General features: G+C 35.6%; 2 protein-coding genes across 3 annotated transcripts; both read right to left on the reverse strand.

Moving 5' to 3' along the window:
* Positions 1 to 7,089: 7,089 nt before the first annotated feature.
* On the reverse strand, positions 7,090 to 8,312 carry LOC113731753 (uncharacterized). The gene is made up of 2 exons (XM_027257166.2): positions 8,092 to 8,312; positions 7,090 to 7,482 (listed from the first exon to the last, which is right to left on the reverse strand). The coding sequence occupies exons 1-2, from the start codon at positions 8,187 to 8,189 to the stop codon at positions 7,200 to 7,202; spliced, it is 381 nt and encodes a 126-aa protein (XP_027112967.2). The 5' UTR covers positions 8,190 to 8,312; the 3' UTR covers positions 7,090 to 7,199.
* A 16,614-nt stretch (positions 8,313 to 24,926) lies between these two features.
* On the reverse strand, positions 24,927 to 26,822 carry LOC113731752 (probable plastid-lipid-associated protein 11, chloroplastic). 2 transcript variants are annotated; one of them, XM_027257164.2, is made up of 3 exons: positions 26,240 to 26,822; positions 25,714 to 25,779; positions 24,927 to 25,335 (listed from the first exon to the last, which is right to left on the reverse strand). In XM_027257164.2, the coding sequence occupies exons 1-3, from the start codon at positions 26,761 to 26,763 to the stop codon at positions 25,236 to 25,238; spliced, it is 690 nt and encodes a 229-aa protein (XP_027112965.2). In that variant the 5' UTR covers positions 26,764 to 26,822; the 3' UTR covers positions 24,927 to 25,235. The 2 variants fall into 2 exon arrangements, with proteins under 2 accessions (XP_027112965.2, XP_027112966.2); XM_027257165.2 differs by lacking the exon at positions 25,714 to 25,779 and having other exon boundaries at positions 25,023 to 25,335.

Here is a 26,822-nt window from a genome sequence, read left to right on the forward strand (position 1 = left end):
CTAAAAATATTTCAAAATATACTCTAAAAACTCTATTATAGTAAAATTTTTCAAAAACACTCCCAAGAATAACTAATCCAAACAAGTAAAAATTTTTTACGTTTGTTATTAACATAATTTTTAATTATTTTTTTATTTTATGCACATAAAATCGCTACATTGTATCTTTTTACAAAAATTCCAAAAAAACCACTACAGGATTATATACAGATCAACATTTCAGAATTGAGTTAATTGCATTATTGCTGATTTTGTAGGTGTTGCAAACTTGCAATACATTTCATCTTTCTTTTTCCTCATCACATTTTGGTTCTGATCCCTCTCCTCCTCCTCCTCTCATCTACTCAATTTACTGTCTTGCAAGAACGGATCATTTTTTTTCGAATTCTGCTGTCGATATATGAGCTGTGTTAATAACGGGCAGTCTGTAAAAATCTCTATAAATAGTCTACAATTCTCAAGAGACATGTTTTGACTCGTAACAGTGACAGAAGAAGGAGGAAAAAGCTTGAAATTGGGACGTAAAAATATGGTGTATACTTTTTCGACTTTCTGAGCAAAACATACGAGTTCCATTCGAATCTTTTCTGATTTGTTACTCCTTCTCTAGTCATTTCTACCGGCTATGCAAAACATCGAATTTCGATTCTCCGATAATCTTGAAATGTTGACATGGGCAGCAACTGCGAAACCGCGATATAATGCATGAGTTTTCTTCAGAGTTCTGCCTTGGACCTTAAATCAAACAACAAAAATATTTGTCAAATACACTTCCCTTAATTCATACAAAAAGATTTACCGTCTCATTTCTCCTGAATGAGAACGATGTGACGTAGGAGCTTATATGTCTTGATGATCTGTGGTTTTTACCCATTATATGTCACCACTCTAGTGAAGTCTGAGTAAGCTTTTCGTGCAACACTCGTAGTGCTTGTCAAGAGTGCTCTCGATGACGACATGATTTTTGTCAATCGGATAGGCAAAGGATCCTCTTTTAACTTCCTTTAACTTTCATCTTATCTTTGTTTGTCTGTCTTTTACTCGAAACTTTGGGCATGCAGTGACTGACTGCGGGGACTGAGTGCCAACCACTAGTACTCTATAAGTCCTTGCCACTGTGGAGAAAGAAAGAAGTTAGTGCATGAATAACGCATCAATCCCAGCATTTGATCGATGCCTGCTTTTTCAACTCCCTATTAAACATAACTAGATCCCTTAAGTTGGAAATTATTGCGAACCCTTTCGTTTCTCCACAATTAACGGCGTTTCAACATAGCAAACTTAATTTCCAATATTGATAATTCTATATACATGTCACATGTGTGTCAAGAAAATTTCAAAAAATGTGCGTCAAACCGGCTAATGAATTAAATCATTTACGTCCGTGAAGAGGAGTTTCAAGCGTTAGTTTTTCGAAAAAAAAAATATTAGTTAATTTTAAAACGTATCTAAATGCAGGGTGTAATAATTATAATTGTGCATGATGACACAGTAAGTTAGAGTGTATTAACGAATCTCAACTGAGCACCTATTTAAAAAAAAAAAAAATTAGCCATCCATTAATCCTTTAACTGGTGGGTTGAAATTACTCGGCCAAATTTCAAAAATCCTCTTGAGATTGTGCGATGTGGTGATCTTCAAGCAAAGTGTGCGGGTTGTTTCTCGTGGATCGTGATTAACGAGTTTGACCGCAGGGGCTGGGCGAATTTAGTGATTGAAGATGCTGGCAGTCCAAAACTTGTCAGGGGCTGGGCCAGCTTAAAAGCCGAAAGTTCGAAAACTTGAGTTAATCTTGCAGTCGCACTCGCATCAAGGCTGCAGCCTACTGAGTCAAGACTCAAGAGGGTCGGAGTATTTCTTAACTTGGTAGTGTATTTTACCCTCAACAAAAATTTTTCTTATCTTACTAAGGGAGTTCTACAAATCTTTTTTCGCTCCTGAAAAAAAAAAAAAAAAAAAAAAGTGGGCTCTTGGAGTTGCTTTCATTTTTTTGTCAAAAGTAAAAAGTTAAATGGAAAAATTGCCTGAATACAAAGAAACCAATAAATATGACATTGTGCAACGTAGATGGGACACAAATTAAATAAGTACGATATTGTGCAGCGGACAAAAATTTTTATACGTTGACAATGTAAAAAATTCTTTACACAATTGTGCGGACGCAATGATGTTTATAGATTTGTCATAATAGTATATTAGTTGGTGTATATATCCGTAGATTTACCACTAATTTTAGTTTGAAGTATTGAAAGATATGGCAAGGCCAGAATGTCATGATTAAATTTGACTAAATCGGATTTGGTTAGAATCTTTGGAATGATTTTCTAACAAAGTAGACGACATTAGTCAGCGAAGTGGACCCCGAATCAAGCTTGTCAACTGAGGCCTAAGCAGTACTTGGAAGCTGCAATCATCACAAAATAAGATAAGGACTACATCTCAAGAATCTCAGCGACGGCCATCTAACATAGTATTTTTTTTAGCTCTATAGTTGATCAGGTTTGCACACATTCTTCTTCTTATGGAGCCCTAAGCACGTACCAATCCCCAACCACCTCCACTGGCCTACTCTCCATAATGTACTACTTTCACAGAGTAGGGAATTGATTAAATGCTAACTTCACCTTCTGTCTTGCGATGTACAGCAAGTTGGATGGGATGGAACGGAACATTAAGTCGCACAACTTTAGGATAACGGGAGAGTTCTTCTTTTCTTTTTCTCATGACTCATGAGGAAAGGAGTGTAATCTAAAAGGCAGGAAATAGAAAGGAAAATTTGAAATCAAAACTTATAATTTCGATGCAAAGTTAGACATTATGTATGAGAAGATAGGAGAGATAAGTTGTGTTGTATACCTCCAAAGGAAAAACCAGCACCTATTTATCATTTTCATGTTAGAATTGAAAACTTTCTCTGTAGGGACATTTATCGCATTCTTACCATGTTAAGAGATTTATTGGATTTTGGAGGGTAAGCAAGATAACCCACAGTTACCATCTTGACTTAGTTTTTACTTTAATCAAGTAGGATCTTGACTAGCAAATTACAGTAGTTTAATGTCTCGAGAACATAGTTATCATCGATGTAATCGCCAAGTCGTCATCCAAAACTTAAAGGACAGTGAGAAATATATTAAACTAATACCTGTATAATGTTTGTTAATTGTATCCATGGAAGGTATTTAGTACTCCAAAGTAACCATATAATTAGGGTCTGAAAGTGAGGTGATCCATCATTGTGCACCCCAACATCACTATCATCGTGCGGTAAACACTAATCTAGAATAGAAATATGTGCATCACAGGGTTGACAACTTTCGTCCTAGTGGCATCCAGATGTCAACCAGAGAGATCTCCACGTGTGATGAGCTGCGAGTCAACATCCACCATTTTCAACCACATAATTCTTTGGATGAGTTAAAGATTGCAACTAACCCCCCCAATTACAAGCCATGCAATTGTAATCAGGTATTGCCCCACAGCCTGTAAAGTCTATGGGGAGTAGCACAACCACGAAACCGAGTAGGACGCTGTGCATTTCTGATTGTATCCGTTCAACCCTTGCTTTCAATAATTGAATAATTGATTTGAGGTCCAAATGCTGAAGCTTATGTGTCTCCATCACGTTACTTTTTAGTTTTTTAGTTTTTTTTTTTTTAAATTTTTGGAGGAGGAGGGGAGGCGTTATTGAGGTTACAGACTTAACCTCGAGCATCAATGTGGTTATCCTTTGAAGACGTTAGCATCTTGTTAGATGACTTTGGGTGATTTATGCGATCTCGATTTCTTTTCACGACTTTATTATGAGTTGGTTTATTTTCTTATAGAAAATTGAGTATTTGAATCTAGCTATTGATGTGAAAATTGTGTTGGGAGAATATGTAAAGACTCCTGTTTTTATGATTCCGAAAACATGTCGTAATAGTAATTGGAGTTGAATCTAGCCGAGCTTTCCTTACAAAAGAAAAATAAAAAAAATCTTTTCTCGAAAAGGATGTACTTTTACGGAGTTAAACATCCAAAGGAGATTAAGAGCTCAAAACATGCCAAGCAGTAATATGAGGGATAAGACCAATTAAGGTGTAGAATGAGAAGTGAAGTAAATAAATATGAGTATGTCCATGCAAGCGACAGGTTAAACTGTATTAATAAATATCCGTTAGATGTCCATAAGAAAAATAAATTCTTTAACAAAAAAAAAAAAAAAAAAAAAGTACCGTGACTTTTAGGCACCGTTTGGATTAAGGGAATGGAAGGGAAAGAAGACGACAGAAATTGGAGTGATTTGATTTTTGTTGTTTGAATTGATTTTTGAGGAGGGAAAAGAAAGGTTAGGGAGGGGAAGAGTCGAGTTATTTTGTTGAGTTATGATTTCTGCTCGAAGGAAAAAAAAATTAAATGAATTAAAATAATTTATATTTTTATAAAAGATCAAAAGATCATTTTTCCTCTATCTTCTTTGATGTATCAATATGTTTCCTCTTTTCCTTTTCCAATCCAAATGAAAACTCAGCATTTCCTTCCCTTTCCTACCATACTAGTATGGTCCAAATAAGATGAATGTAAGCCACTTTTCTCTATTCTGCTTCCCTTTTCCTCCATTGGTATCCTTTCTTTTCCTCTCTCTTCCTTTCCTTCAACAGTTCAACCCAAATGGTGCCCCTCAAAAAATTTGTTCATTTTGCACAACCGAATAATGCCATGCTAAATAAAGATTGCCAGGTTTGCCTCGAGAAGTAACGCTGGAGACCATAAAAATTTAGCTCGTGAGATATAACAAGAGGCTTCACACCACCACCATGGATGACATAACATTCAAGTTGTGTTGCGGAGCATCCTTCCGGTCTTGAACTTGCAAGGTCCAGCAGCATAACAGCGAACTTAAATACGTCCACATTGCAAGGGTTGGTCCACCAGAACTGAAATGTCCTCCTCCTCCAGGGAAAAAGTTGAATGTCGCCTAAGGTGATGACATGACGAATTTGGGGCCTGAATGGCATAGGCTTAATAGCTGCGAGCGTGGTGCATGGTGAAATATTGCCACGTCCTTGTTCTTAAAGAATTAAGTTGCAGTGGAGTCGATGAAAAGAAGATAAGTGTACACCCCAGCAGATTAATAGGACATCACAACTGACAAACGATAAAGAATATAGTAGAAATGTGGTGCATATATATATATGTATGTATATCCCATCTGATAGAATTGCAACCTTAAAACTGTTTGGCATTGTGCAGTTTGGCGTGAAGCATGGGATATTTTAAATATTCTTGGTGTTCTCCAAATTAAAACATGTTTCTTCGTTTCAAGAGACAGGCTTGTTACTACATACAAACAAGAGAAACACGTAAGCAGCAACCGACTTTTGTATGATGAGGCTAAACAAAACGTGGTAGTGGTAGATGGAAGGTGACATAACGTTTTGTCCGAATAACTAGACCTACGTACATCTTCCCACCACCACCATCAGTTTCACGAAGATGCACAACAAAAAGCACAAAGCATGGATTAAGAAAGCAATTAGTTGTGGATCGACAAAGTTATACTCTGCCAACGAATCAAGGAAAAGATTTAGACTAAATTTGCAACCATGCCCAGAGCCTAGCAGACAAGTCGATGAAGGCCAGAATAAACATATATTATCTCGAATACGTGAAGGGTTAGCTAGACTGATAACTGCATGTGGATCCATGACCATGAATTGTGTGCTAGCAGCCAGTAGTACTACGCAGAGCTTGCTGCACAGTTCCACATGTTGGCTGTTGCTTTGCTTGCGAGTCGGAAAGAAGAGGTGGGAAGAAGTGAACTTGCAAAGCCAAGCAACCACATATGTCTGTCCATCCATGTGACTTCAACTGGATGATATATGATGGTTACTTTGCGAGGGAACAAAAAGAAGCATTGTTAAGGTATATATAGATGAGATGAAGTTATAAAATCCTGCTTTCCGTGAGAGTTGCCTTGCTCTTCAAATAACCTATTCACCTTCACATGGATATGCCATACCAATCCATTTCCGCGTAATGATGAGGAAATAAGTAAATGGTAACAACTGTAGGGAAGGGGAAAACTGGCAGAATCTGTTAAAACGTAAAAAGGCTTCGGTCGTTAGGACAGGAAACGTGGTTAAAAAGTCAATTGAAGACTCCATAGTCTTAGTCTCTCCGTTGTTGGAGTTGGTTTCATAAAGAACAAAACAGGTAGTAGTAGTAGTTGTTGTTGTTGTTGTTGTTGTTGTTGTGGTGGTGGTGGAGGAGGAGACTGTTTCGTCTGATGTACTTTCAAGATGATAGAGTCAAGGGTCAAACAGGACATCGGATGAGGCAGCAGCTAGCTGGGATGATGGACCAAGCAGAGACTGATATTAATTGGTTAATTAGCTAGCTAGCTCCTATTCAATTTATTTTCTTCGTTATAGGGTGAGGAGGGAAAAAAATATGTAGATTGAACAGGAATTTGGATTTGTTGGTGGGAATTAGTTTCGGCTTTTTTTTTTTTTGTCCATTTATCGTAATCAAGGAAACAATAATTGTGGGGGTCTCATAAATACCTTCAATGAATCTGGAAAAAAGTTACCAGCTTTAGGTACTATGAATTCTTTGGCATAAAGGAATCCAAGCGGCATTCAATTCTCCTCAAGAGACTCAACAAATTAAGGCAAAGCAAATGAGAGAGGGTGCAACTTCCACCTATAGCCCCAATTTGGGACAAAGACAAACCCCCCACACCCCACACACTCAAACCCTCCCATTTAAAGAAATCTAGGTCAGCACCCAAATGCCATCATAACTTTGTACGAGTTAAAATCTCTCCACTGGAACCACTGTCCAATTTACCATACTTTCGCTGTGCCTGCTGGTATCGCTTACGATAGACAACTATCAACGTCTTATTAATGAAGCTTGCATGAAATATTTGACAAAAATGTTTGGTATTGGAGTTATCAAGAAGAATAAAAAGAAAAAAAAAAAATCGAATTCCTGACTTTGTGCACTGTGAACTGCAGCTTTAATCAGTTTATAGGAAGAACGAACCATATGATTAACGCGAGTGTTTCCAACAGCTTTTTAATAAGGGGAGAAAAAACTCAGTTGATTAAGCTCTTTATTATTAGAAAGAGAACTTGAAAAACTATATGACTAGTGATATTAACACAAGGCCCGTTTGGCACCATCTTTCTTGGTTTCTTTCTCGACATGACTTAGCACATTACATCCTTGAGAAGCTTGTACCTGCGAGTTCCGGGGCGGGGGGAAGGCGTGCCGCTGGGATTTTTTCCTCCTCTTTCAGAGCCCTCTTGGCGATCGTGCTGCTTGACTCTCTCGCCTGAGTAATCTGATCTGCTGTTCATCCCCCCATCATTTCCGGCCGAAGATTTCCTCGACGATGAGCCACCGTGCCGACCACTATTCCTTTCCTCACTTTTACACCAATCACATACTTCTATTGGCTCTGATGATTCACGATAGTAGTTGCTGCAATACCTGTAAAAAACATTTTTTTTTTGGGGCCAAAACAATCCAATTAGCAAAGCCTCACTAAAAAGTTTTTTTTTTTTGGAAAAAAAAAAGTAAAAATAAACACACACGGGGATTCTCACGGTAACCATAGAACCAATATAACCAACTAGATTGTTGTTAAAAAAAAAAAAAAACAAATTAGAATGATCCCGCTCAAGTCAACTATCATGGCAATCATAATCGTTTTGATGGGGTGATTTGTTAGACTAATCAGGGTGCCTTGGATGTTCCCTTGAGCGGGCGGTGGTTAAGGTCGTGAGCTGTGCAGTCGGGAGTAGTAGTACTATTAAGGTAGGGCTGAAACGTGGGTATGCCTCGATAATCAGCAAGGATTATGGAAACTCTAATCTATAAACATGCATGCATACTAAAATGACCATACTAATCAATAATCACTAATCACACCCCTTGAAGAGGCCATCAGGAAACGTGCCCCCCACACACACACGTGTAGAAATTTCTGGATGGGCTCTTAAGGGGTGTGATTGGAGTAATACGTGTGTGTGTGGGAGGCCAAAACTATTTGCTAAAGAATTGGGGATGGCAGCGAGTGGGGTTGGTGGTGGAGCATACGAGTGTTGGAAGCGGTTGCGGCACTTGTTGCAGCGGAAGAGCTTTTCCGGGAAGCCAACATCGCCGCACATGGAACAGACTATCTCATAATCCACCATTTGTATTATTGATGCTTGAATTGTTATGATGATGACAAAGAAGACCACCCAAGAAGTAAGAATGGAAAGAAGGAAGAAAGAAATCTGGCAAAGAGAGAGGAGTTATGGTTGGCTTCTGAGTCGGTGTATCATTTCTATATATATATATATATATATATATATATATACTCCTTTGGTTCCACTGCAAGTATCATTTTAGAATATTTTAAAATGTTTGTCAAGAAAAAATCAAATTATTTTTTAATCTTTCATTTCAATATAATCTCCCTCTTTAATATTATCATTAAATTTTAAATTTTAAATTTATGAAGATAAAATTTAAAAAATATAAATATCAAAATTAAATTACTATTTTTAAAAAATTAAAATTTTTGAAACATAATAAAATAATTGAAACGAAATATATATATATATATATATATATATATATATATATATATATATTCATATATTTATCCGCAGACAGAGAGAGAGAGAGAGAGTTAAGTATTATATTACTTCTAATAAATAGTTAAAATGGGGTGCTGTGCATAAGAGATATCTACGGGTAGACCACAGGTTACTTGCAGTCGTTTTCAGTTGTGCGTGTATGTGTGTGGTGAGAGGCACAGAGAAAGAAATGTGAACCTTAAAATGTGTGGGACGAAAATGACTGTTATGTCCCCTTGCTGAGCTTGCAGCTTGCTTGATTTTATCCCTTACCATTCTCTTTCTCTCCCTTGTCATTTTCTATCTCTTTCTTTTTTTCTTATTTGTTAAACAATTTGCCATTTTCTATCTCTTTTTTTTTTTTAGCTTTTTTGAGAAATAATGCTACAGAAGACACACAAATTAATATACCATTCTTTTTTATCTCAAGCTGAATTTAAAGCATAGGGGAGAAACACTCGTTTAAAGAGAACTCGAGATCAGCAATATTAGGATTCACCACCCTATATTTGTATGTATGAAGCATAATTTGTGTGAAATTGGTTACCAATTAACTTAGTAAAGCCCTAATGACAAGTTGACCATCAAAAAAGATTTAAAAAATTGTACGACGATGGGTTCAAATTTCAGGATTCACATTTTATTATGTCAAGTGCACGCCTTTAATCTAGACGCGCTTTGGCACGTCTAAATGTTATATATAGTTTGTTGGGGAGTAAAAAAAATAATCTAGTTTGGGGTGACATTAGAAAATAATGAAACATAGTAGTGTTGGCTTGTGGCTTTTGTTTTCTAGTATTACTTAGCAACTTTTCTTTTTCGCCCCTACGGTAATTAAGCATTGCCAATGTAAGTGTAACCAGTTAATTTGAAAAGCAAAGTGGCAATCAATCTGTCGTAGGAAAAGCAATTAAACCAATTATCCCTTTTGCACTAGAATTGTACGTTATGCTTGTCTTGTTATTAATGTGACGATCGACTTTTAATGGGGACACGAGAAACATATATACCGATAAGAGGTTAAATGTGCAAGCAAAAAAGCAATCTATAGTTGTCCTTTACTCTTTGTTTCTGTCCCCCTGACAAATGGTATGGTGGTTCTATCCCAGTGCAATAAGCACCATCATGTTCTTGTTCCAACTTCTTTTTAACTGCATTTCTCAATTTTGAAGAATCAAATGTACGTAACTTTCTAGGTATAAAAGCACCAAGTAGTCCCCAGTGACCGACATTCTAAGGGTTTCTTCTTCTTTTTTTTTTTTTTTTTTTTTTGGAGAAATTCTAAGTGTCTATTCTCGAGTTTTAGTATGTCTTGCCAATTTCACTTGTAGCCATGTTGCTTCCTTATACTATTCGAACATAGCTTCATAGCTCACGAACGATGAAGATTTGATTGATTTGAACACGGCATGAGTGGTTTATCTAAAATGCCAGTCGTCCTGTGAAAAGTGATTGAACAAAATAATAAAGCCGCGTGCCATGTATCAATCCACACATGGCTTGCTCTTGTGTCTATCTTGATCTGGTAGTACAATGACCATCCAGTTTGCTTTTTTCTTTTTTGGTTTTTGGTGTGGACAGAGAGGAATTATATTACACCAAATAATTTTATACAAAATACATAACATAAAATGCAGAATTTTTTTTATGGCACCCTTATTGAGTTTTTTTTTTTTTTGCTTGGATAAAAAGATAAAAATGTTATCTTATTTATGATTTGGTAACGAGAAAGTAGTCGTGAACATAATAAAGGATAAAGATAGAATTTCATCATCGCTTTGGATAGGATACTTTTCGCAAAGCGGCTTGACTCGGGTTTGTTTGGATAGTGGATTATTTCTAAAAATTTGTTTGATTGCATCATCAGTACATTTTTAATCACCTTTTTATCTTACATACATCACGTTAAAAAAATATTACAATATTTTGTTTTCAAAGAATTATTCCAAACAATCTTCTACACACTCAACTTGGATGATAATAGGCACTTGTTTGATTTTTTTGGTATACAAAAATGCCAATAATGGCAATTCTCAAATAATTGATTATGTTGATTAAATAGCCAAAGACGGAAGTGCATGACCAGTTGAGAAGATTGATGGGGGGATTTGGACCACCAATGCAAACCTAGACAAAATATTTGATGTCCGCAAATTAGTGTAATAAATTTTACGCGTTACATATGAGCGAACAAATATTGGTTGAACGGGGAAAGGGATGAATTGAGTGACACGCACAGAGGAAGCATAAGTGAAAATTTTCATATTTGAGACCTCCCTCTTTCGCTGTAATAAAAAAAAAATGTTGGTTGAATGTAAACAAGATTTTTCCGAGTTTATAAAAGCTGTTTACGGACTTGTTTCAGCTTTGCGAAACCTTACCATGGCTAGCCTAATCCTTAAAACCCTTGACACATTTCATCAGATTGAGAAAAGAAGTAAACCTGTACTGCCGTATCGAAGCCCATTTATAACAATAATTGCGATGTTACACGATATATATATCTACAAATTCAGTTCAAATAATGCCTTTATAATTGCTTTGGTGGTGCGTAGATTAGAGGTTACCTAGCTACTAACCTCCGTTCTTTCTTGTGAATGATCGATCCCTCTTTGTCCTCATTCCTACCAAAACAAAGGCTGTGACTTAAAATGTCAAAACCTAGTCTGGAGGGCAAGCTTGAGTAGGAACGAAACTAAAGCTGGATTTGCCCAGACCAAAAATTTTCCCTTTAATTTGAAATTTTACAAACTTTGGACACAAATTAGGTTAAACCTAACACTTGGTACGAAACTAATCAAAATCCTCATCTTTTGACAATTTAAGCAGTATTACCAAGGCCTCAACACTCATTTGAGGAGAAAAAGTTAAAATGCTTTTCAGATATGCCCTATCTTACCTAATACCTACTTACGGTGGAAGTTTATAAAGTAATCAAGAAGATTAGGTTCCGTGCTTTATTTTCTTTTCTTCCCTCTTTTTTTTTTTTTGGTTAGGGATGCTTTAAGTGCATATGATATACCCTGTAAATACACAATTCTTTCAACCCTCTGTCGATCCGGACATGTACATAAATTGGATCGAAAAGGAAAATGAAGACCTAAAAGTCTCACTGGGGAAAACTCCGGGTCCCAAACGAAAACTACAAGCTTGCGGTGGTGTTCATTTCTGAAAGGTATACTGGACACCAATGGCGGTGGTTGGACAAGGCGGAAGGGGGTTGTGACCCTAAGGGTGACGAACGGAGCTCAAATTCGACTCACATTTCTACATCGAAGAAGATCTCTCCTAATTTAAAAGCCATTAATTAATTTGATAGAATCTTAGGAGATTAGGCGTATCCCTACTCAACGTTTATCGTACCCAAAAAGAAGTGTGCTAGAGGTTCTGTGAAAGTGTGTGTGAGTGTGAGGAAAAGGTTATTCCGAATATTTATAACAGTAGTGGATTGGGATTGTTGAAACAGTAAAAGTAAATTACCACAACGCCAAATTAATCATCCAAAAACTAGAAAATTAGTCAACTCGTCTCTGTGGTTGTCATTAGATTAGATAGGTGAGACGTGGTTGTCATTTTTATTATTTGTGGTATGAATTGAAAATATTTAATGTATAACCCAAGCACAGTCCTTTCTTAGTTAGCCGTTTCAAAAACATCTTTAAAAGCCAATAATAGTTTTGCTAAAATACTAGAAAATGGGCCAGAAGAGAGGAACGTATTCGCGTCCATGAAATGAGAAAATAAAAAAAAAATAAAGTAAATATGATAATACGCTAACTACATTCATAATAATAATAATAATAATAATAATAATAAACCTTACCTTTCTGATTGTTCTAAGAATGACTTCAAGAAGGTTTTCACAGAGCAGTAGAAACAAGGAGTTTTAGTACGTGGAAAAGTATCACCACTTCGGTTAACCATATAAGTAAATTTTTTTTAAAAAAAACTGTACTGTAATTTTTTTGCTTGTCAAAAGTCTTTTCCCAGGACAGAGAGGAGGTGTTTAAAAGTTCGTACGTTCATTGAAGAAAAACAATTCCGTGGTGGTTAAGCTTAGGCCCGTGTAGGTGGTCTTTTCCCCTCACAACATTAGTGAAAAAAAAAGAAGGTTCAACCATTAGTATGCTTTCTCATTGTAACAATAAATAAATAAATAAATGTTGTTCCACTCAAAATGCCAGAACATGAAAAAGTCTTGCAACCAGCCCTCAAAAATTATTATTATTGTTTAAGTGGAAGAGTACAAGCAGAATTTTCCATGATTCAAGTTCAAGCTAATTGAAATTATTGGAGTATGTACCCAAGAGGGTAAACTAAAGGGCGTGCGTAAAGAATCCGTTGCTCCAAAATTCTCAAGTCCATTCATATCTTTCTTTTTAAAATCAATAATGAATCCTTCAAACTAGACACTCTTGAAATCCAAACAAATGTAAACTGGCTAGCTCCACCGTACCATGTACAGTATCTTTCGGGCTAATTAAACTGTGCCCCTCCTGCACCCCGCCCCCTCCCCCCCCAAAAAGCCATATATATATATATATATATATATATATATATATATATATATCTTGTCAGTTGCCAAATCTATTTAAACACAACTACACCATTTATTCGACCTTTTAGGAAAAAAATTAATAATTTTGTAAAAAAAAAAAATTTAAGTGACTTAATGCGTTTATCTCAATACTAAAAGTAATGCTTACTTTGGGTGAAATAACATTAACTTGACAATTTTTTTTAAGTGTGACACTTTTTATAATGTGATTTATACAGGATAAAAACGTGACGGAAAAATAAAAATGTTGTGAGAAACATGCATAAAGAGTCTCAAAATTTTTTTCCCAACTAATGTAGAATCAGATAAAATATAATACGATTGTGGCATAAAAATAGCAGTTTGCATCTTTAGACTCGTGAAAATCTTGTGAAAGTTACAAGGCAAATGAAAATTATCAAGGTTAATCCGTTTATAATTTAAAGGAAGGAAGAGAAGTGATGGGAAATTTTTGTAAAAATTTTGAGGGGTTTTAAATTTGTTTTTTACCCCGCAACACAAATTTTCACCTTTTTGGTATTTCATCATCTTTAAAGGTTTTAATTTTTTATATCATCTAATTCCATATTTTGCCAATAAGATGCTCCATATTATGACTTAAAGTATATCATGATTATTCTACAACCATTATGTATGAGCATTAATATCATTTTGTCATAATTTGAAATGAAAAATTGCTCATTAATGTTTGATTGATCAATGAAGAAGGCAAATTATATATAGTTGAAGTTAAGGGAAAAAAAATGTTATAAGGGTCACCTTCAAGGGGACAAACTTTAATTAACCCATATCTTTCACTTGGGAAATTGTATTCCCGTCAGTGTACGCTAACTTTTCCTTTTGATTCTCTTTTAGTGGTAGAAAGCAAGTTATCTGTTCCCGAAACCCTACTCCCCTGAGTTAATTGATGGTTCGATTTTCAAAATTTCAACTTTTTGCTTTAGAATTATGTTTATAGTCTCCAGCGAAAATTTTCACTTTGCTTTCGATTTTCAAAATTTTCACTTTTTGCTTTAGAATTATGTTTAGAGTCTCCAGCGAAAAAAAAAAAAAGAAGAAAACAAGTTTATATTTAAACAAAAATTAAAAATCCAAGACATTCATATTCTACATGATGTCGTGGAAAGGCAGGGTTGGGTTGATTAGCTGGGCCAATACTTTCAAAATCAAATTGGACCGGTCGGTTTGACAGGTGAAGCAACCATTGACTTGGTTTGATTATCTATTAGACTCAAAAAAATCAATTGAATTGATTAAATTAGATCACACAAATAAATTGAACTTGACAAAATTGATAAAAATAGACTATTGAACTGGTTCCAACTCATTTTGTCCTTTTTTGAATATATATGCCAATAATATCCAAATTATTTAATATTAAAATAGAAAATAAATTAGTCTTTGACCTGAGATTGAACCGATTCAATTGTGAACCAGAAACTTTATTTGATTCACTTATGAGTCCTGATTCAGAAACTTTGGTTGGGGCTTGATAGCAACATGCTTGGTACATGATCGGCTACAAAATGACGTCGGTCCACCCTATTTGGCCCTAAACATATTATTTATGTTCAGAAAATTAATTGCCCCATATTTGGATTTCAAGATAAGATTTGAGATCTCAGCTTTATGCAACAAATAAAAAGAAAAGGGATTTCAGATCTCAAAAGAAACATTCCTACCAACATTAATACCGTCCAAACAATATTTAATATTATTAGAATTAGGGGGAGTGCCCGCACAATGCGCGGGTGTTTAGTGCCTGTAGGAAAGGAGATTTTTTTGTTGAACAAATAATGGTACATTGTGAGAATAAATAAAACTTAGTATGAAAAGATAAATAATATAATCAATCAATTCACATAGCGTTACAATAAAATTGTGTCAAATTGAAGGTCGTTGATAATGCAGAAAGGCAGAGCAACACAGAAATCTAACATTATTCCAGAATCCCCACCGAGAGCTCTTTCTTGTTGTTGCTCCAAACTCATAAGATTATAACCAACCCAAACTAATTGGGGTTAGGCAACGCGAAAAATGCTATCTTGCAGCTAGGCAACGCGATAAGAGTCGTTAATTGTAGGTACTAAGAACACATCGACAAAATTAAAGGAGGAACTGAAAAATTTGAGGGGGGGTGAAATCTAACTTCACGCTGAACCACCAGGAGTAGCTGGGATTGAAGAGCATTCTGAGCTGATTAGTATAAAGCCAGGTAGAATTATCCCAATTCTGGAATGCGAACAGGGAGAAACCGATAATCAACCGTTTATGCATTAACATACCAACGGTTCGGCAATTGAATTGGATGTAATTAATGACGAAATAATAGTTAATTTCAAAATTGAGTTCGGATGGAAGAGAAAACAATGAGATAAATTGTTGTAGACAAAGACAAAAAGGGAAAACTTAACTCTTGAAACTGAAAGGATATAAACTGACCAATGTTTGTGGCTCAAAAATGCAAATTATAAATGATAGATAATTGGGTTCCTACCATTGATAGAGAAATCGTTGGCTCATTTCCTAAATCCGATTGTCATTCAAACGTTTTAGACAAAACAACATTTCAAATGGTTATCTGCGGCTGAAAAGAGAAATTATTAGCAGTTAAGGGATATTCCGGTAATTACACCAACATACAAGTATATATGGGTTGTAGAAAATGTAAAAAGAGTTGCACACTAATTACACATTCCATTAATACCCAGATGGTTCATCAATGACAATTTTAAATGTATTAAAATATGGTCATTTTAGTAAACATACCCAAATACATGCTTCCTTAACTTGTACTTAAAGTTTTTAAACTAATACACAACATTTCACATTCCCAAAAAGCCTCTATCTATGCGGTTGAAATTCAACCTATTCTTTGATCGAAACTCAATCTTATATAGTATAAGGATTTTAAGGATGGATTTGATAGATTGCCATAGGTCTACCCTTCATGCGATCTACGTAGACAGCAAGGAGAAATTTAATATATTAATGTGCTTAGAATCATAAATATGAAAATTCCATCAAATGAAACTAAAGCTTGCCGATGTGCATGTCTAAGTACTTTATTAACAAATACTTAAGCAGTGCTGATGATGCCTTGATTTAGTGGCCACATTTTTAACTTCAAGATTTGAAGATTCTGTATTTAAATTCATTCTTCTCCTCTCCACTTATTAAATCTCACCGCTCTTCCACTAAAAAAATTTTTAAAAAAAATATAACAGCAACTCAATCCACAATAAGATTGGCCATTAATCTAATTTCAAACCATTATGACACAAATTTTGTGACATGTTTTTAGACAACTAGAAGGTAATTCAAATATTGACTTCTATGTACGAATATAAAAAGATTTTCTACTATCGTTTTGTGTCCTGTTTTGGGTAATTGAGCTTCTCAATCATGAGTTCCACTCAGTGGCAGAACCAGAAAAAAATCTTAGTGGGGGGAAAAATAATATTAAAATTTTTTATTTACTTTTTTTCTAGTTTTTTAAGTAAAAAAAAAATTTACCAACAAGTACAAATAATACATATATTCCATGAAAAAACATAAAAAGACAAACTCAAAATTATTAATGTAATAATAATTTTATTTCAAAACCAAACTAAATTATTTACAATTGCTCACGACGAGTTTTCATATTTTGATAACGGTTTATAACTTTCTCATTTTGAATTTCACGAAGTATATTTTTCTCAATATAAATAACTAAACTAAATTTTGTGACCCATTGTTTCACATCTTTTCTAAAAAAAAAACTCTAGGGACACACTTAAAATTATGTCAAAATTGTATAAGTATTATAGGAATTTAAAGGGGCACACCTTCAATCTACCCCCGGTTCCACTTCACTTGACTTGGGTTCTTTTTCATCAAATGTTTGAATTGCCATTTTTTTCCCTCAAAAAGTTTTTCCCAAAATACACTTTATGAACACCAAAATAACGCAATTGATTTTGAGAAAGATAACTTCGGCAGCAAGTAGCCAGGGAATTAGCCGTGGACAGTTGCATCCAAGTCACCGATGATCACAAAATGCAGTTGAGGGGGAAAAGTTCTTTTTACTGATCATGTGGGGAGCAATCACCATAAAAAAGTACTTAACGTTGGGAAGACAATGGACAGCAAAGAACATGTTCTGCATCCCACCCAGAACCACAGGGAAGATGTAATCTTGCTGCTTTCCCATTTCTTTTTATTTGATGTGACGATTTCCCTATAGGCTTAGCTTGGATGGCATGCACTTCAAAAGGGTCCCCCCTAGCTTGCTACAGAATATCCCCCAATGCCGGCTGATGTGAGAACGAAACCGGGGAACAAATATTTCTGTACAGAATTCTTTTTTGGGAAAAAAAAATTAAGTTCTTCTTTTCTCCAAGAAAAAGGAAATTTGTTTCCATTAAATAAAAAGAGAAACACGAATGCTTCCATCATGTTCTTATGAGAATTTACTTTTGTCTCTCCAAAGTTATTATAGAAAAAAAAAAAAAAAAACTTCCCGGTTAATAAAGTATGCATTAATCTTTCTATATTCACAGTATGTGTACTTACAACTCTAAATATAGATTATATTACCTTACTTTGACTTTGAATACTAAATTTTATATATGTGACATGCATATAAAAATAATTTATCCATTAAATATCGACATCTAAATCACATGCATAGAAAGGAGAAGCATATCCCCGGAACACCAAATGATTAGTGGAGACTTTAATTAATGGAATTTGAAGTTAATGATAACGCTAAAAAAATTAGTTATGGTACTGAATGAATCATCCCAAGAGGCAAACGGTATAACTGCATGCACCAAGACTATTTAAGCTGTGGTAAATTGGCTGTTGAGCATGATCTGACAACATACCCCTACTTAAAAAGGTTGAACATTACTTTGACAATTTGTATTTTTTTTAAATCAGGAAAAATTCAAAGCCTTATAAAGAGGAATGCCAGAAGAAAGGATTTAAGAATCAAATCAGCAGAGACTTCACAATTTCAAGAAAGACTCTAAACCTTATAAAGAGGAGGGATGAAAAATAAAAAAGATTTAAGAGTCAAATCAGTTGAGACTTCACAATTACCTAATGATGAATATATACCAACAAATTAGATTTCGAAGGCATTTGGCTTTTCACACTTTTTATAGTGGTTTCGCCATTCACCTTCCCATTATGCAATTGTCGACTAATAGGGTGTTGGACCATGCCCTAAGGCCCCAGTTCATCCTACATCCATGGAAGAGCTTGTTATTGTGGGTAGAAGTCGAAGTAGTGATCTTTTTGTCAATGTCATGGTACGTCAGTCGACAATCAATCCTGTTCTGTATTTCTTTTGCGATGCTGGGATGGAATCACCAAATGCACCGCTGGAACTTCCAATAACTATTAAGGGACAAGGATGCGCTTTGCTTTCCGCAAAAAAGGACTAATTACAGAGCTGGATTTGACATTTGTGCTAAGATGATATCAGTTCCAGATTTAATGTGCAGCTTACAAATTTGAAAGGCAGAATATTGAAACAAGACGAGAATTATTGTAGTGTGCCCTACTCCCTAAAAGTTTAAGGAAAATAGTAACCTCACCTACACCGGAAGTTGTGGACACTTCCTAATCATTGATGTTGTGTTCTAAAGCAATTATATTATCTATTCAACCTCTTAAATCTATTCTCTTTGATTTATCTCTAAATTTTGGTTAAATCTGCCCTATATCATAGAAATTTATGTATGCGGTTAAATTGCGAGGCGATAGAAAGTAGGGATAATTTCAGAAACCTCTGATTATTTCAAAAAGTTCTTCTCTAATTTAAAAAATTACACTTACCTTCCCTATGATTAGCATTTTAGTAACAATATAGACCTAATATGCTAAATTTGTTCTCAAAAATCCTAAAATACCCCTTTGTTACTTAGAATGGGGAAAAACTCACTAGTAAATTTCTTCCACGTTGCAATTATTGTCAACGACATAATCATCACTTTAACAAATTCAACAAACTACTTTAGTTTAATTCTCATATTCTCACAATTTTGACAGCCTACTATTGCACCCCAAAGCTTCCCATGCAAATCAACTGTAACAATTAAAGTTTCCATTCAACCTAATCTTTGGGCTCTTTTTTTTTTTTTTTTTTTTTGCCTAAATTTAGTACTTAAATTGACCAATGTCACTATCCAAACTCAATCTAAATGGTTGCAACCTTGTTGATGCTAAAATATTCTAACCCACCAAGAATACCAATACGGAGTAATCAAAAGCAATACTAGAGACCACATCCCATGTTTTTTGGCAAATTTGATTGTAGTTTTTATATCTCATAATTCTTTTTTACGTAATTGGCATAATAACGTAACCTTCCTCAATCCACATTCCCTTTTAACTATCACTTTTATTTTCTTGTTTGTACTTTTATCACTGCCATCCTTTTCACCTTCATTTAGTTTGACAACAAATCTAATCTGACAACTTGTCATTTGACAATTTCAATTTAATAATACTTACAAAAAAAAGGAAAACAAATAAAGGGAGAAAGGATCTATTTTCATAATCATGAGGATCTATTTCTCATAATAATATGGAAAGATAGTGGATTATGACATGTAAGAGGAAGAAGATAGGGGAGAGAATTCGAGAGAGAATAAGAGTTTATTTTGTATGATAGCCGTTGTTTTAGAATGAAATAATAGTTGTAGTTGTAGGGTTTTTTGTAAAAATTATTTATAAGTGAAGAATATTGTAGTCATTTTACTACATGAAGGGAGGTTAGCGTAATTATTCAAATCTGAAGGGTGGTGAGTTAAATTGTCAGAAACCATAGGGGAGGTTTCTGAAATTATCCCTAGAAAGTAACAATAGCTATAAAGCATAACAGTATAGATTTGGGGTTAATTGCAGTTTGCACCCCTCAACAATTCGGCTATCAGACTTTGAACTTTCAATTTCGACAATCTTTTACCTTCAACTTCTGATTTTTAGGACAATTAACAAATCAAGCTAAACCTAATCAAGAAAAGAACGATTGTACTGGTTTTGCCTCAATTTCCTATTAAACCTCCAAAATAACCATTTCATTTTCATATTAACAAGGACAAATAAATCTCTACAATTGCCTTCAAATACATAAACAAAAGGGAAAAAAATGAAACATAACATACATCAAATTTCACCACCATCAATATGGTGAACAACCATCGTAACTTCTTCCCACACCACTATACCCTCTTCACCAATTTACCGCCACCACCACCTTATCATATCAAACAAATTAATATCAAAAAATATACCAGATAAGAAAAAAAGAGACCTTATTATCGGACCAAACAAATTAATGCCCAAAAAACTATCAGACAAAAAAAAGATAAAAAATTCTATATCCAAATCTCATCACCATAAATAGCCATACCACCTCTGTAATCTCTCAACTTTAGCACCATCAAAGCCTCATAAAACTCATCGGATGAATTAATCACAAAAAATCATCAGACAGAAAAAGAAAATCAATAACAAAATATTCCTTACACAAATCTTGTCATAATAGGCAGACCATTACCATAACCTCTTAACCTTTGGAATCCATTAGTATGGCCATCTTTCCCTCCAAAAAAAAAAAGTAAAACCATATTTCTAATTTTTTTATCAGCACCATTTTTCAATTCCAATCCTTCAACAACATATCTCGATTCTAACCCCTCCACTATCCACTTTTTGCTCCAAAAATTTTAAAAAAAAATTCACACCATCTTCGCTCTGCTCCTCATCACTAATATGGGAGGCATAAAGCCCTTCCTCGAGATAGGAAGCCGGAAGCGTGAAGAGAGTGGAGGTGGGAGAGGTGGTAGAGTGTTGCTGCTTCTTCTCTGGGATTTGGGCCAACTGATCAGAGGACAAAAAGTGAGGAGTTAGGTTTCCATTGGTTCGTTTGGATTAGTCATTTTTTAAAAAACAAGTTTTTCAAATATAATGTTACAATAGTACACAAATAAAAATAACTCAAAAAAATCTCATTCATGCGATATATCAAATATTTCAAAAAATATTTATAGTAAAAATTTTTGGAACAAAATATGTTAATGGTCCTTTTAATTGCCAAAGTTTAGTGGATTGTAGTAGATTGCCAAAAATCAAAAGTTGAAAGTTGTAAACTGCTAAAATTAAAAGTTTAAGATGTAAAGTGCAATTGCTGAACAGTTTAGGGATGCAAACTGCAATTAAATCTATAGATTTGTGTGTCCATGTAAAACTTTTGAACCTTAGCGACGGCAGGATGCTACCAATGAAAAAGCAAAATGTAAATAACTTATTAGTGTAGATAAGTCCCTTGGGCGCCTTCAAAAGTTGCCGGCTTTGAAGGTTGTTCGGGGATCTAAGTTTATCTTGCCGAATTCTTGAATTTCTTTAAGAAAATGTCAGAAAAAAAACAACTGCTGGAGGGGTCATACCGGGGTTGATGGGGGTTAGTTAACTCTTAGTAGAAGCCGCCCTGCTGGGCTTGCTCCTGTGGGAGTTCTTTCCCACATCGGTAATGGGGGGGTTTGGGAATGGGTAGATAAGTCCCTTGGGCGCCTTCAAAAGTTGCCGGCTTTTGAAGGTTGCTCGGGGATCTAGGTTTATCTTGCCGAATTCTTGAGTTTCTTCAAGAAAATGTCAGAAAAAAAAAATTTATTAGTGTACCTATCTTAATTACCAGTTTTTATATTCATCCCTAAATCCTTTTTGTTTGGAATATGTAGGGTATCTCAATGTCTTTTTGCACGAATAATTCGGATATGAGATTTTTTGCCGGGAACAATATCACCATATCAACTTACTTACTCATTCCTGAGGAGAAAGAGGTGACATTATAATTATGCACATTCTCCTCAAGAAAGACACCCCTACGTCAATTGAGGAGCACCCTAGTTGAAAACGAACGGCCTGCAAGCATCCCCAAGGATTGGAATCTTTCCACCTTATGCATTCATAATTTGCATGGATTCCTTTTCCCAATTCGCTGATACAACCTAACCTGGACCTCGGTGGATTTCAACTTTTATCCTCTCTTTACGCTTCAGCAGCAAACACACATTTAGGTAGTAGGCTCTTAGAAAGGTAGAACATTATCATCCCGATACGCAAAACATTATCTAAAGCGAACCAACCTAGAGAAAAAGCCTATTTTATTTATTAACTAAAACTACCAAACAGTCTCTCTGCAGTCCTTCAAAATTCCATCTGTTTTCGACATCAATTATCCTTTGCATGCAAGCGTTGCATTGTGGTCATGTCTTTACAAGTGAAGCGGGTTTTAATTTCCATCCCATCCCTAACGTTTCCGTAGCCAAAGAAGCTTATTAAAAGACGAGGAAATTAATTTCAAACTCAGAAATGAACATCTTCCGCCCATAAACAATCACATTTTCACCTCCTCCCGTTCCCATCCAAGACGCTTGGGTAACCATGCATAAATGTACAAAGCCCAGAGTTTCCTAAAAGATGATTACTCCTCGTACTGGCCTCCTTCGGCCTCCGTTTCCCCTTTCTTTTGCAGTCTCCTCGTCCACGTTACACTGATCCAAGAAATTAGGGACCACAAAAGATTTCTACCAATAATGCTCCCACTGCTGCAAGATCTCTGTCGACTTTCATGTCTCCTCACCACCGATACCATACCCATGAGAAGACGTTCTCATCGCACACGTGCCTTCGTTACGATCCCTGCAACCGAAAGGGGTGCCAGAATTAGTAGCCAAACCAATAATACTGGTTAAGTACTATTTTCTACGGTAGTTGAATAAACCTGTACTACATGGGATGGCAAAATGATGTTCTAAATTTTCAGGCCGGCCGCGTGATATCCTTTGGAAAATATTGAAATAGAATTTGGCACCAATTTATGATTCATTTACCTCTAATAATAATACACAAGCAACTAGAGAGAGAAAAAAAATAATATACAAGAAAATACATCAAAATCGTATATATAATTTTCAACAAGGCCATTCATTTCTTTTTGATAAAAATCAACATCATGCCCACTGGATACATCAGATCAGTCCACTCCACAACTAAATTGATTAAACATAGATCGAAATCTCATGTGAGCCCATAATTGGACATCCAAGAGAAAGATGGATGTGACATGCAGCCACAAATCGACACTCTTCATATGCTCCGCCTTCCCCCCACAAAAAATTTACCCCGTATAAGTGGTCACTTTTACATCATTGTCTTGTCAAAAAATTAGTAAATTACAAGAAACAAACAAAGCCAACATCAACATCTTCCTCTTCACCTCAGCACCATGGTATCCGCAGTCATTTTCAACCCCTCCATGATTCCCACATTAGAGGCCACCAAGTGAATTAAAAAGGCAGCTTTTTCTTTCATCGCCGTATATTTGTGTTAACCTGCTTCCCAAACATTGACTAGCACTGGTGGGGTGGGGGAAAAAGAGCTTGTGGTCCATAATCAACCTAAAAGGCCTCCTCGTCAAGCCGAAGGCTGGTGGGCTCCCACCCAAAACTGACCTTGAATTAAAGTTCCGTTTGATGGGGCGGTGTTTATATATATATATATATATATTAAAAAATAACTGTTTTATGCACTAATAAAATATTTTTAGGATAGTTGATAACTAATTTCTCGTAATTTAAGAAGTCCGGTATTTGGTAACGTAAAAGCACTCTTGATAAAAATATGTATCAGATATGTTTCTTTGTAAGGCACCGCAATCCAAACAACCTCTGAGTTTTGTAAAAAACCAATCAAATTTTGTTTTGTTTGTATTATAAACACAATTTTAAACTCTATTTTATCTCATATATATTATATCACAAAAAAATTTTATCAATATTATTTCAAATAAATTTATCTTCAAATAATCTCCTATCCAGATGGACCCAGTGATCTAGCTAACAAAGCTGGAAACTGTCCCAAGAAAAAATATAATGTCTTGCGGTGGAAAAGGTACATGAAGAAGTGACCGCAACTTAATTCAATTGTGTCTTTTTCCCTGTTTGTATCTACTTTGTAACGCACAATTCACCGGCAGTTGAGATTTGGGCCAGACATTTGCCCGAAAGCTGCATGAAGTGTAGCATCTTTTTAATCAAACGGGCTAACTGGCCTTTTAGAATCTGACGGAGCCCACTTGACAGTGGCCACCCCAAGCCTGATGCCGGACGAACTCATTTTACATGAAAATTAATTCCCCGTTTGATTGAACCTACCGAGGAAATCCTGATTTCCACGTACGTTATTGAAAATCTTGTCCTAACAGCTAATGCTAAATAGATTATGCAATAGTATATTGTTGTTGGTGCTTCGATCATTTCATTGTTCTTTATAGGAAACTATCATCATGATGACAAACTCTAGCCACATGATGTGGAACTCTTCTTTATACGCTTCAATTTCCTTCAAAAATCAGTAATCGGACATGGCTGAAATTTGCTATCCAATTAGGTCTTTATAGGAAACTACATAAGCTTGTAGTTTGGAATTGCAAGGTAGGATCCCAATTATGACATTATCAACCCTATTTTTCAATTAAAAACTCGTAAAATAATTTGTTCGTTAAGTTATAACTTGAGATTCTGGATTCAAAACCTCTCACACGTACAAAAAAATTTTTTTTTTATTTTTATTTTTTTGGAGATAACGTTACTTGCCAAATTCATGCGCCACTTAATTATTCCGCCTTGATTCGAAAACAATCCCCTTGAATGCCACCATATTTAAAGCAAAAGAGGATTTAACTAGATAAATAAGTAAAAAACATTATTATTATTGGCACAAGTTCATTCCTGAGATTGCCAAAACTAGAAAACGGCCCGGTACAAGTAGCATTACAACTAACACAATTTTGGGACCAATACAAAAATAACTTACTATTCAGCAATATTACAGACTAATCTAAGGATTATATCAACTGAGTAACATTTAAATCCGTGGTAATTCTGTACAACTAGCACATTTGGTCGTTGGAGTACAAAAATATTATTGGTCTTCAAGATACGTTCTGCTTATAGGCACAAATCAAAACAGGTCACGGGGTGATATCAAGTTATCCACCATCATTCCTTCCAAGAATAGGGAGCCCGTTCAACAACCAAATAGTCCCCCCTAATATCTTTCACAACCCGAATCTCATTGTCAAGGTACAGGCTCTCAAACCTATAAAAAGAGAATGAAATGAAACTATTCCCAATAAAACGATGGAGTACAACATGTAAACTGCAAAGTTACAATACCAAAGACTCTTTTATTTAGATTGAACCGGGACAAAAAGTTATAGTACTACCAAATGAGCGATGGTCAAGTCTATAATCTAGCAAGTATACGATCAACGATATTAAGAAATGAAAAATGAAGGGGGTAAACTTTAGCCTTTCAAAAATTTATTCAACTTCGACTGATTAATTTATTTATAGTTTCATTTCCTTTCAATTCAACCAAAGAAAAAAAAAAAATCTTCTCCCACTTCAATAAGAAGAAAATGCAGCCATTTCAACAAAAGCCTGTTGGCCAAAAAAAAAAAAGAGGATATCTTACCACCCTTGGCCAAAAGGCGGCAAAGGCAACTCCCAATTCTTCCCACGAAGGACTGCACTTGTAAACCTATAATGTCACATCAAATGAGACAACTTTGATATTTCCCTACTGATGAAATACGCCCAAAGTTTTTAAACTTAAGACTCAGCATTCGCTGCATTGGAAGCTCTTAGTCTTTAAAAGTTAGTGCTTAGGAATAAGACGCGAGTAATAAATCACTTGCATATGTGGAATTCTCAAGTTGCTACAGAAATAAAAGACACTCTCAACCGAAACATCAATTTCACGAAACCAATCCCAAATGCCAATTCAGTGCAATATATACATGTCCAATTCATATCCTAAAATAGCCACCCCCATCCAAATAATTTACTACTACTAATGAGCTATTAAAGACTTTTTTTTTTTTTTGCCTTTTTTTGATGGAAATTTTGGGTAAAGGGCCGGATTGGAAATGAATTGCAATAGTCAGATTACTCCGATCCAAGACGAGTAACTTAAACACATATGTATGCATGTGAAGTACCTGAAATTCACCCGCTGTGAGGATGCGATTTCGATAGTAGACCGGACGAAGAAGACCCCATCAGGTGGGAAAGTGATGACATTATTGAGGGTTTTGTTCTGGACATCAATCGCTTGCAAAACATCACCGGCTTTAGTACCAAAAACTGATGCGTTTTTTATGATGTAGAGCTGCTCTTTCTCCGTGGTCCACAGCATCCGCCACGTGGCAGAGAGGGAGTCGTCGGTGGTGGTTGTGCCCCGGCCGATCTCGGCTACGGCATCAATGGCTTGGATGATCTGGGAGAGCTTTTGTGGGTTGGATTGGGTCTTGAGGCCGCGTTCTTGGTCACTGATGAGGGTGAGGAGGTGGCTCTTAGCTGAGAGCGTCTGGGGCTGGTCTGTGAGGGAAGAGCGGGTGAGAGTAGTGGCGGAGAATCGGTGGTGGTGGCTGAAGGGTGGTGGGAATAGCGGGGATTTTGAAGTGAAGGGTGGGAGGTGGTTGTTGGTGGGTATGGCGGGAATGTAAAGGCCTCTGGCCGTCATGTTCGTGCTGTGTGTGTGGGGTGAGTGGTTGTGAAGTCAGTAGAAAAGAATCCAATTTG

Source organism: Coffea arabica, chromosome 2c, assembly GCF_036785885.1.
Source record: "Coffea arabica cultivar ET-39 chromosome 2c, Coffea Arabica ET-39 HiFi, whole genome shotgun sequence".
Taxonomy (NCBI): Eukaryota; Viridiplantae; Streptophyta; class Magnoliopsida; order Gentianales; family Rubiaceae; genus Coffea; species Coffea arabica.

Coding starts and splice junctions, on each gene's coding strand:
- LOC113731753 (XM_027257166.2), bottom strand. CDS start 8,189: ATGGTGGATTATGAGATAGTCTGTTCCATGTGCGGCGATGTTGGCTTC. Junction 7,483..8,091: donor CGCAACCGCTTCCAACACTC/GTATGCTCCACC, acceptor TGTTTTTTACAG/GTATTGCAGCAACTACTATC.
- LOC113731752 (XM_027257164.2), bottom strand. CDS start 26,763: ATGACGGCCAGAGGCCTTTACATTCCCGCCATACCCACCAACAACCAC. Junction 25,780..26,239: donor TCACAGCGGGTGAATTTCAG/GTACTTCACATG, acceptor GTGACATTATAG/GTTTACAAGTGCAGTCCTTC. Junction 25,336..25,713: donor CCGCCTTTTGGCCAAGGGTG/GTAAGATATCCT, acceptor CTCTTTTTATAG/GTTTGAGAGCCTGTACCTTG.